The sequence below is a fragment of the Salvelinus alpinus genome, chromosome 11 (genome assembly GCF_045679555.1).
Source record: "Salvelinus alpinus chromosome 11, SLU_Salpinus.1, whole genome shotgun sequence".
Classification (NCBI taxonomy): Eukaryota; Metazoa; Chordata; class Actinopteri; order Salmoniformes; family Salmonidae; genus Salvelinus; species Salvelinus alpinus.
This window is the reverse complement of record NC_092096.1, coordinates 22,748,312-22,760,761: the sequence shown is the minus strand read 5'-3', so window position 1 is coordinate 22,760,761 and position 12,450 is coordinate 22,748,312. Positions and strand designations below refer to the sequence as shown.

Below are 12,450 nucleotides of genomic sequence, written 5' to 3'. Positions count from 1 at the left end.
ATAGAGAGCAGTGGAGGCTGCCGTGAGGAGATATAGGAGGATGGGCTCATTGTAATGGCTGGAATGTTGTAAATGGAACGGAGTTGTGGTTTCCATATGTTTGATACTGTTCCATTGAATCCATTACAATGAGCCCATCCTCCTTAAGCTCCTCCCAGCAGCCTCCTCTGATAGAGAGCGTCTGTCTTGTGACAAGCATGCCCACTTCACAATGCAGAGTAAACGGAGAGGAGAAAATGTAGAAGAGAGAGGGGATGAGGGAGGAAGAGGACTGAAATTCACGTAAGACCAAGGACAGATTTAAAAAAATGAAAACACCCTTGACTTTCAAGTAGTAGACAGGTACCAAATACAGTTCCTATAATGTTTTTTGTTAAGCATTTTTCCATGCCGTGTGCCCAATGTCCCCTGTAGTGAAAGCAGTAGGACTGTCTGGGTGTGGTGCGTTCCACTCTGGAGAAGCACAAAGACAGAACGCGAGGTGCACATGATGAATCGAGCCCCTCCACACCAGATGCATGCAAGACAAGTGCATGGGAGAGGTACAGTACAGTCAACACAGGGGTCAGGGGTGACGCCACGAAACAGGACTAGGTGGGGGGCGCCGATGGTGCAGATGGAAGCCAGGCCTCTACTTTCCCCTCTAATGTAATAGTCTGGACAGAAGCCACCAGCTGAGTCCCTCAGTACTGACTTCACTATGCACAAAGTGTGGTTGTGTGTGTGTGAGATTGGGGGTGTGTGTGTGGGCTACCACTATATCTTAGTAACACTAACCTTACTACAGTAATTTGTTTGGCCCCCTCCCACCTCGATATTACTCGGAACAGGTTGACTTGGGTCAGTGTTGATAGTGTGTTGGGGGAAATTAGATCTCACATTGGGTCAGTGTTGATAGTGTGTTGGGGGAAATTAGATCTCACATTGGGTCAGTGTTGATAGTGTGTTGGGGGAAATTAGATCTCACATTGGGTCAGTGTTGATAGTGTGTTGGGGGAAATTAGATCTCACATTGGTACACCTATGGTCTAATGTATTTAAGAGAGCGAGGGGCTAAAAATCTAATCAAGTAGTAAAACTTTCACAATCTTTTCAAAAATAATTTCGAATCAAAGTTGCAATAGAAGCACACGTTTATTGGAGATTTTTGGATTGTAGGAGTCATTGAGTCTTCGACTTGGGAATTAAAAACAAACAGAAAAACAAAGGTTATAAATAGTCCTCTCATCATTGAATTAGTTTGGGGGGAATAAAAAGGAGTGAAAGAAAACAAAATATTTACCATGGCAACAGACCACAGCTGAGTACATGTCGTCTTTGGATCGCCCCGTTTGTGGGAACATCGACACTTCTGCTTGAAAACCAAAACCATAGTTATAACAAGGACAACACAAGAGCACTCTCTTTAAAAATACCGAAATATCACATTTGCTCCTCTATGCAAGTGTCCAAAACACAAAATGTCCTCCATCGCCTTTCTCCACTTATTCTGATGGGATTTCTTTTTCACTTTAGTACAATACTGCATAAATGTGAAAAAGAAAAAGAAAAAAAACATTAAATCCAAACTGAATACTTAAAAAAGAAAGAAAATTAAAGTTCTAATTCTCTTCAGCATGACACAATTTGGCTGAAGCCTAAGTACATACACCTTTGTTTTAACAGCGGTGCCCGTAAATGATTTGATTAAAAACGAGAAAGAAAAGCGAAGGTTTCAATATAGAGTGAATAAATATAGGCAGCTCAGGAAACGACAGAAGCCAATTGCAAGGTACTCTGCTGCGTATCCTTGTGACATCATTCTGTTTTTGCAGGCTCCATTTGGCCTGTGAGGAAACATGGGAACCCCAAACCCACTTTCCTGTCTTATACCAGGCAATGGATTGGAACCCAATCCATATTTGACCATCTTAATCCAGGAGCCTTGAACAGTCAAACTTTTAGGGAACACTGAAATTAAAAACAAAGAAAACCGTGGTCTCCCATCCAAGCTCTATCCCAATGTGGCCTTGATCACACTGCGCAGTGTCTGATACTTTCATCGGGCCCAATGCTTTTGTTTTGCACAGACTATCATACATTCAGTCTAGTTTCTCCACCAGTCAATTCATTGCCATTGTCTGAAATCACTCTCACGTTGATCTGTACATCTCTGAAGGGGACCAGCCGGTATAGATCCATGGAATATCTGATGTAAACCCTACAATGGACATTACCTTCAAACTTAAAATCAGCTATTGTTGTTTTACTTATCAGACAATTGCCTGAAACAAGCTAACTCTGTAATATACCCATATATGTCTTTAGTTGAAGACACCGCCCAGTAAACTAACTATCGCTACATCAAGTCAAAAACACATATCATAGTTTAGCGCGAGCAATAGGCTAAGTTGGTCATTTCAACAATGTTAGCAAAAAAAAGACCTGCAGATATCCCCCCTGCATTTCCCCCCATTTAAGAGTGAAGGGTAACCCAGGTAAATCACTAAGCCTTGTACACAACGCAACTCAATACTTCAGACAGTAGCCACACAAGCAGTACTACTTTAGTTGAGCCCTACACTAGCCTAGCGCAATACAGACCAACACAACGTCACTTCTGGATCATGCCCAAACTGTACAGAATGATGTCCCCCCCCCAAAAAAAAATCCTGTCTTTGCCACCAAAATAAACAAATCAACAAGGTCCAAATCATCTAGGAGGGAGGAGTTTGTAGGAAATAAAACCTTGTGCTTTTCTTTTTTGTTACAAAAATGCTTCTTGCGATTTTTTCTACGCTCCTTTAACTTTTTTACAAAAACAGAGCGGAGGAGAATTTGTTGGGCGTCTGTGCTGTGGCCGGTGAGGTAAGGTCGGCCACTTCTACCTCACTTTTCAACACATCAGCGTTCAATCCCTCATTCTGGGCATTATTCACCCCTAAAACTTCAGTGGATACATAATACCTATGGCGTTCCAGGAAGTGATGTACTTTTCTAAAGGGGTACAGGTAGTCTGACAGCCACACCAGCTCGGACAGGCTCAGAGAGATGTAAGCGCTTTGATTGACGCGCTGGCTGGGTTCATAAGGCTCTAATGAGAAAGGTGAAGTATCACTGTACAAGCTAGGTGCTGCACACACACACACCATAGGCAGCTCCTAACCCCAGCCAAATGAAAAGCACAAATGACAAATGAACACTAGGAAAACAACATTGGTGAAAGAAAATAGATATTGAAGCTGCAATTCCCCTCTTTCATGTTACTTTAAAATACCCAATCACCTGTCTAGCAGGACAAGTCGACAGCCAACGCCGGCAGGGTGATGTATCCAATTCAAATCCAACTTTACCATTCAAACAAAAATCAGATCCAGACAGGTACGAATTCGGCTGAAGACCTGGACCATAATTGCCATGACCATGAATATGACATAACTCTCTAGTTCCTCTTCTTCAACACATTCATGAGATAAAGAGAAGGGAAATCCCCCGGTGCCCACCTCCCACTCAGCCCAGCCCATAGAGCTAGTCTCCATTTTGTCCGGTCGATGGTGCAGTGAGGGTAAGGCCGAAGGTCACCGGGTCAAAGGGGACATTCCAACTACCGGTGGAATGTGGGGACTGCTACCGCTAAGTCCAACGCACCTTTACAGGGATTGAAGGAGGAGAAAGCGACTGGGACATGGCAAAAACACAAAGCGGGTGGTGTGTGATATACGCCGAGGCTTGATATCCACAAAAATCCTTGTTTTAGCAATAATAATAATAATAATTATAATAATAATAAAAAAATCAATTTATATGAATATGATGTCTGCTTTCTCATGGTTAGGAAATCATACAGTCTGTGGTTTTAAAGGGGAGTTGTCTCCCATCACTACAACTCCATATCCTGGGCTTCGTCTTCAGAGAAATCCGACATGGAGCTTTCCGATGAGGAATCGCCCTGGCCCTCCTCCTGCTCCTTGAGAGCCTCCTCTGTTGCATATTTCTGGATGTACTCTGTGGAGAGCAAGGCAGCAGGGTCAGTAAGACTCAACCTCGTTGGCTAAGAGCTCCGAGCCAGGGAGCAGACAGGCGCTTTAAAACAGTGAACAAAGCAACAGCCAGGAGTGACAGACACACACTTACTATATCAGACACACTTAGCTATATCAAATCTGAACAAAGGGTAGACTATGGCTTAAGGCAGGGGTATCTACTTCACATGATCAAATAGTAATACAAAAAAAAGAAAATGTAGCTGCTGTATGTCAAAGTATATTATTGACCAACAGTATTAATTTCATTAGTGAGCCTCCTGATTCTACATGGACCCATTACGCAACGTTTGAAATGAACATCTGCACTTCTGAATTCCCTTGAGACAGACAACACTGAGAAAGCAAGGCGTAGGGAGAGAAGCGTACCTTTGATTTTCTGTTTGTACTCCTCTGGTCGGTGGAGGTACATGGCGGCCGCGTCTCCGTTCAGCGGGTCGATGGGGTTGGGGTATGCCAGCAGCTGAGGCAGGAACGACTCAAAGATATTGGTGAGATCTGTGGAAGTGGACGAGAGAGGCAGAGAGAGACAGAGAACATAATGTTATCGATAAAACAGGGCACAATGAACATACATATGACTTTGATAAAATATTGACTCTTCCAATTAAAAAAAACATCCTTTCTGACATAACTGGATAGGTGATAGTTATGTAATAGAACCCTTGCTTGCACCTATCCAATCATTTTAGGATTGGGCCTCTATGTAAAAGGCCCTCTATGTAAAAATAAAATAAAAATTCTGCCGGAGGAAGGACCTTCCACTAGACATACGGTTGCAGGCCTTGCTTTGTCTCTGCAAGAAAATTAGCACTCAACAAAAAATAGGCAATGCTGCAGATGTCTACTGGGTGCAATGATTTATATATACACACTAGATGACCTCTAGGGGGTGCTGTTTTGAAGCCACCACACCTCGATCTTGGAACTCCACCACCATTGGAAGCTATAGAAATGCATGTATTAATGTCTACATTTGTTTTTACCACGTTTACTCTATTACAGACTTTTAATTATATTATGTGAGCTAAACATAATAAAAAATATATTTTTTCCCTTAAAGTAATATTTTTTTTTTTTAGATCATTAATATTATTGTCCCCACGACAACAACAAAATACTTAAATACATGTCATCTTGTCCTTGAAACATTTAATTGAAATACTGTAGAATTCCACTCATTCTTGTGGAGGACTGCTCCTACTGGGGAATGCCAATATGGTCGATCGGTGGCTTCAAAACCTCTCAACGGTCAATACACAGCATCAGCAATCCAGGGTTTATATACATTGACTGGGTGTCACTATTGGTCAAGTACAAATATGACGAGAAAATACATTACCGGGTAAAACTGTAGACTGACTGTAACCCAGTGTTTTAGACATCAAATCAAGTGTTTGTTCCCTACCCACAATCAGGACCCAGGCCTAGAGTAGACAATGCTTCACTGATTGGCTTGTTTTTGTCCCAAGCCCTCCACTACAGTTCTGGAAATCTAATTTGTTAGAGCTCTCAAAGTCCATTACACTGCTGGAAGTCCACACAAAGCCCACAATAGCCAAATCAAACATATCAGCTACTCAACTTGAGTGACTCATCTCGAACAACAAAGCCGCAGTCCAAAACACACAGAACGAACCCTGCGTGGAATGAACCAGGAGGCTTCAGAACTTCAATAATTCAGAAATCTTCTGATAAGAAATCCATTCCGTTCCATATTGATTAGTCTCTAAAAACCTTCAGTTTCTGAATGTTTGGTGTCCCGTATGGGTTAATGTGAAAACTCAGTGAAAGTAAATAGTGAATGCTAATGAAACATCTGTTGTGGACTTGTTATTGACTTGTTATTGTTTACTCCATGTGTAACTGTTGTTGTTGTCTGTTCACACTGCTATGCTTTATCTTGGACAGGTCGCAGTTGTAAATGAGAACTTGTTCTCAACTATGCTACCTGGTTAAATAAAGGTGAAATAAAAAAATAAAATGAAAATAAAATAAAAGGTCATTTACACCAGTGTGCTGCTGTCTTAAAACCTGTTGAGGATAGGGGGTGCTGTTTTCACTTGGGGAAAATCGTTCCCAAATTAAACTGCCTCGTACTCAATTCTTGCTCGTACAATATGCATATTATTATTACTATTGGATAGAAAACACTCTCTAGTTTCTAAAACCGTTTGAATTTTGTCTGTGGGTAAAACACAACTCATTTGGCAGCACACTTTGTGACCAGGAAGTGGAAAGTCTGAAATCGATGCTGTGTTCAAGTGGCTGCCTTTAAATGGGCATGATACGTATGACTATACGTACACGTCATACACCTTCCCCTGGATTCCCCTGGATGTCAAGAGGAAGTGAGAGGAAAAAGGAGTTGATTATCTCTGTCTGACGTTGAATGAGCCCTCTTGGAACAACGTGTCCCCCATTTTCTGTTTTCTGCAAGGCGCGTGTTGGACCTGTTATTGCCTACTGGAAACCTGTCGTTATGGGCCAATATGATCTCCGGCTTTGATTTTATTTGATACATGTTACAATATCATCCTAAAGTATGTTTTTTCAATATAGTTTCATTAGATTATTGAACTTTATTCGGGACGTTCGGCGTGTTACGTTGTTTGACTTTGTTGACGTTGGAGAGCTTAGCGCTGCATGGCCAGTGTGCTTGCTAATTCAAGAGGGAAAGAGGACGTTCTGAATCCAAAACAACGACGTTCTGGACAAAGGACCCATTGTACAACATTCTGATAGAAGATCAGCAAAGGTAGGAACCATTTTGTGATGCTATTTCATATATCTGTCGAACTGTGTACTAGTAGCTTTGCGCTCAGGTTTTGGTTATTCCCTTACCATAACTAAGTCTTATGTCGTAATGAAGATATTTTTAGAATTCTAACACTGCGATTGCATTAAGAACTAATGGATCTATCGTTTCCTATACAACATGTATTTTTTTGTAATGTTTATGAATAGCTATTTGGTCAGAATAGGTGAGAGTCTAATAGAAATATCCGCACATTCTGGGAAAAAGATGCTACGTTAGCACGTTATGCTACGTTATGCTACGTTGTATAACCACGGATTTCAGCTCTAAATATGCACATTTTCGAACAAAACATAAGTATGTATAACCTGATGTTATAGGACTGTCATCTGAGGAAAGTTTATGAAGGTTAGTGAAATTTAATATCTTTTGCTGGTTTATTCGCTAACGCTAACGTGCCTATTGCTATCGCTAACGTGCCTTGATGAATGAATGCGGTAGTGTGGTAGGCTATTGTAGTAAGCAAATATAATGCTATATTGTGTTTTCGCTGTAAAACACTTAAAAAAATCGGAAATATTGGCTGTATTCACAAGATCTTTGTCTTTCATTTGCTATACACCATGTATTTTTCAGAAATGTTTTATGATGAGTATTTCGGTATGTCACGTTGGTGTCTGTAATTATTCTGGCTGCTTTCGGTGCAATTTCTGATTGTAGCCGCAATGTAAACTATGATTTATACCTGAAATATGCACATTTTTCGAACAAAACATAGATTTAATGTATAATATGTTATAAGACTGTCATCTGATTAAGTTGTTTCTTGGTTTCTTTGGTTTGTTCTAGGTTAGTTTGGTTGATTTTGTGCATGCTACCTGTGCTGTGAAAAATGTCTGTGCTTTTTTCTATTTGTTGGTGAGCTAACATAAATATATATTGTGTTTTCCCTGTAAAACATTTTAAAAATCGGACATGTTGGCTGGATTCACAAGATGTGTATCTTTCATTAGCTGTATTGGACTTGTTAATGTGTGAAAGTTAAATTTAAAAAATATTTTTTTTTTGAATTTCGCGCTCTGGCTTTTCAGTGGAATGTGGGAGGAGTTCCGCTAGCGGAACGGGGGGGCGAGACAGGTTAACCTTGTTGGGCAGGTGGGGGGGGTCAACTTCATTCCATGGAGGGCCCCAGTGTCTGCTGGTTTTGGTTTCTCTTTTCAGTTAAGACCTAGACAACCAGGTGAGGGGAGTTCCTCACTAATTAGTGACCTTAATTCATCAATCAAGTACAAACATGGAGTGAAAAAAACCTGCAGACCGAGAGACTGGTCATTATTACTGAGGAATTAATTGCGATATGAAGGGGGGGAGACAAACAGACAACCAGTGCGGTTTTGTTCTCTCAGCTGAAGAGTTGTTCATTATTAGTGTCAGGAGAAGCAGCTAGGCTGTCTGTTTTCTGACTTTGCTGGCTCAGGGTATTACCTTGTTAGCCTTCTAGCACCAGTAAGAGGATTACAGGAGAACTGACCGCCCTGCGCTCCTACATGAAGCCACACGCACCACTTTTTACACTTGTTTCTCATGTTTTTGTTTTCTTTTACACTGGACAGGGGAGCCGTGGCTCATGTGCCCGTGTCTCACATACGCATAGACAAAAACACAAATACACACACACACCTCCAAAACATCCAAGCTCTGAGTCACCCCACTCACCGTAAAGGGCTGTCCACGTCTGGTTGATGACATCTAAACACACTGTTCCTGACCTGGAGATGAGAGAAGAGAGGGGGTTAAGGAGGAGGCTCTCTTAGACACTTCCTCTCTACACAACACGAGGAGCACCCCAAAGTGAGGTTGGTGGCAGAGGGGAATACATTCCTTAAATATGACCCACTGAAATGCTCGAGGCAGTGCTTTCATCATGAGTGTTTTGATGTTTTGTATTCACGTCAGATTATTATGGTCAGTTAACGTAGAGGATCAGACTGTTGTTCTGTGCTTTAGATCCTCCAATGACCCCTCTCACCATTTGATCTGGGAGACAAGCCAAACCAACCATTGATGTCCTTGAATGGAAATTCAATGGAATTAGATTACGCTACAAGACCTTAGAGATGGGTATGCAGGTGGGGTCATCACTAGATGTTCGTTCTTATTTACTGGTTAGGGTCAAAAGGTCAGGGCCAGGGTTAAGGTCAGGGCTGGTGGTTTAAGATAGATGTGGTTAGAAAAGCTCCCTGCTGCCATTGCCTCCAGCAACACAAGGTTAAGGTGATGAGTCTCATGAGAGGGCACCCTCTACTATTTCAGTGTTCCTTTCAAATCAGAAGTCGTGATCAACTTACGCTTCATCGATGTTGGGATGGAAGATTTTATTCATGAATCCTGCAAACGAAAGAGAAAAACAATACGCAAGTCACCTACAGATGTTACGGGTCACTTCTAGTAAGAGGGGGCCGTCCTACAATGGCTGACCCTGTAAGACTGCACCCATCCCGTGTTTGTGACAATAACAATACATATCTATATATTTTTTGTGTGTGTCAACTGAGAAATGAACCCCACCGGCTGTATGCCGTCCCCCTACCTATTGATGGGGATTTGAAAGGGTATTTGTCCGGTAGATCTACGCGCACCTTCCATACGCCCCCCTCGTACGCTGCTGGATGGGAGGAGACAGAGAGAGAAGGGAGATAACAGACATGCTACAAGAAAAGATCACATATGCACATCCACTGTCTTTGAGCAGCCGCTGGACATCAAAACGGTAAATGGTAGAATTAGAGACTCTGCAGGTCGCAATCTAGACCTATGAGAGTCTGCAGGTCGCAATCTAGACCTATGAGAGTCTGCAGGTCGCAATCTAGACCTATGAGAGTCTGCAGGTCACAATCTAGACCTATGAGAGTCTGCAGGTCGCAATCTAGACCTATGAGAGTCTGCAGGTCGCAATCTAGACCTATGAGAGTCTGCAGGTCGCAATCTAGACCTATGAGAGTCTGCAGGTCGCAATCTAGACCTATGAGAGTCTGCAGGTCACAATCTAGACCTATGAGAGTCTGCAGGTCACAATCTAGACCTATGAGAGTCTGCAGGTCACAATCTAGACCTATGAGAGTCTGCAGGTCGCAATCTAGACCTATGAGAGTCTGCAGGTCGCAATCTAGACCTATGAGAGTCTGCAGGTCGCAATCTAGACCTATGAGAGTCTGCAGGTCGCAATCTAGACCTATGAGAGTCTGCAGGTCGCAATCTAGACCTATGAGAGTCTGCAGGTCGCAATCTAGACCTATGAGAGTCTGCAGGTCGCAATCTAGACCTATGAGAGTCTGCAGGTCGCAATCTAGACCTATGAGAGTCTGCAGGTCGCAATCTAGACCTATGAGAGTCTGCAGGTCGCAATCTAGACCTATGAGAGTCTGCAGGTCGCAATCTAGACCTATGAGAGTCTGCAGGTCGCAATCTAGACCTATGAGAGTCTGCAGGTCGCAATCTAGACCTATGAGAGTCTGCAGGTCGCAATCTAGACCTATGAGAGTCTGCAGGTCACAATCTAGACCTATGAGAGTCTGCAGGTCACAATCTAGACCTATGAGAGTCTGCAGGTCACAATCTAGACCTATGAGAGTCTGCAGGTCACAATCTAGACCTATGAGAGTCTGCAGGTCACAATCTAGACCTATGAGAGTCTGCAGGTCACAATCTAGACCTATGAGAGTCTGCAGGTCACAATCTAGACCTATGAGAGTCTGCAGGTCACAATCTAGACCTATGAGAGTCTGCAGGTCACAATCTAGACCTATGAGAGTCTGCAGGTCACAATCTAGACCTATGAGAGTCTGCAGGTCACAATCTAGACCTATGAGAGTCTGCAGGTCACAATCTAGACCTATGAGAGTCTGCAGGTCACAATCTAGACCTATGAGAGTCTGCAGGTCACAATCTAGACCTATGAGAGTCTGCAGGTCACAATATAGACCTATGAGAGTCTGCAGGTCACAATATAGACCTATGAGAGTCTGCAGGTCACAATATAGACCTATGAGACTCTGCAGGTCACAATATAGACCTATGAGACTCTGCAGGTCACAATATAGACCTATGAGAATCTGCAGGTCGCAATATAGACCTATGAGACTCTGCAGGTCGCAATATAGACCTATGAGACTCTGCAGGTCGCAATATAGACCTATGAGACTCTGCAGGTCGCAATATAGACCTATGCTGCCATGTGGTTGATTGGTGACCAACATTGTCACCAAAAAAACACATTAGGAACATAGAATGCAATGTGCGGTGCCTTTTTCCCACACATGTACATAGACATCATGTAGGATTCAGTCCTGGGTTCACAGTATCTGGTATTTAAAAATAAAAAAACTATGAGTATTTTCAAATGCACAGCCCAAAACAAGTACTTGAGTATTTGAATGGTTATTTGTAAAAAAAACAAAAAAAACAAACAGTTGACAGCATTTTCAAATACATGGGAGTGTGTTTGAGTATATCAACTACTTTCCAAGTGTATTTCCAAATACATTAAAATATTCAACAACTTGTCTTTTCAAATGTAAGATATGAATACTTTGAATGCATGTGAAAGTAATTGAGATCTGAAATAGTACTTCAACCCAGGTCTGGTAGGCTTATATACTACTGACATTGAGGGAGATACTTAATATGAGTACAGGGATTACAGCAGTTAACCATAGAAACCCTATGGACTTGACACTGCAAGGCTGTAGCCCTTCACAACGGTCAGAGGAACAGTCTACTCTATACCACTGACATCAACAGTCAGGAACAGTCTTCTCCACACCACTGACATCAACAGTCAGGAACAGTCTACTCCACACCACTGACATCAACAGTCAGGAACAGTCTACTCCACACCACTGACATCAACAGTCAGGAACAGTCTACTCTATATCACTAACACCAACAGTCTTCTCCACACCACTGACATCAACAGTCAGGAACAGTCTTCTCCACACCACTGACATCAGTCAGGAACAGTCTACTCTATATCACTAACACCAACAGTCTTCTCCACACCACTGACATCAACAGTCAGGAACAGTCTACTCCACACCACTGCCATCAACAGTCAGGAACAGTCTACTCCACACCACTGACATCAACAGTCAGGAACAGTCTACTCCACACCACTGACATCAACAGTCAGGAACAGTCTTCTCCACACCACTGACATCAGTCAGGAACAGTCTACTCCACACCACTACCATCAACAGTCAGGAACAGTCTACTCCACACCACTGACATCAACAGTCAGGAACAGTCTACTCCACACCACTGACATCAACAGTCAGGAACAGTCTACTCCACACCACTGACATCAACAGTCAGGAACAGTCTTCTCCACACCACTGACATCAACAGTCAGGAACAGTCTTCTCCACACCACTGACATCAACAGTCAGGAACAGTCTACTCCACACCACTGACATCAACAGTCAGGAACAGTCTACTCCACACCACTGACATCAACAGTCAGGAACAGTCTACTCCACACCACTGACATCAACAGTCAGGAACAGTCTACTCCACACCACTGACATCAACAGTCAGGAACAGTCTACTCCACACCACTAACATCAACAGGCACCGTGGAGGTAAAATGAGCAGGCATTGATTTTCCTTTGATTC

General features: G+C 42.6%; 1 protein-coding gene across 2 annotated transcripts in view; it reads right to left on the bottom strand.

Moving 5' to 3' along the window:
• Positions 1-1,115: 1,115 nt before the first annotated feature.
• Positions 1,116-12,450, bottom strand: part of ube2h (ubiquitin-conjugating enzyme E2H (UBC8 homolog, yeast)) — a 34,131-nt gene continuing 22,796 nt past the window's right edge. Inside the window, exons 3-7 of one of the 2 annotated variants that reach the window (XM_071332128.1) lie at positions 9,371-9,445; positions 9,129-9,168; positions 8,497-8,549; positions 4,392-4,520; positions 1,116-3,984 (exon numbers count right to left, since the gene is read on the bottom strand). In XM_071332128.1, the coding sequence (XP_071188229.1) occupies positions 3,860-3,984; positions 4,392-4,520; positions 8,497-8,549; positions 9,129-9,168; positions 9,371-9,445 (422 nt within the window). In that variant the 3' untranslated portion in view covers positions 1,116-3,859. The remainder of the gene's footprint in view (positions 3,985-4,391; positions 4,521-8,496; positions 8,550-9,128; positions 9,169-9,370; positions 9,446-12,450) is intronic. The other variant, XM_071332129.1, reaches the window with a different exon arrangement.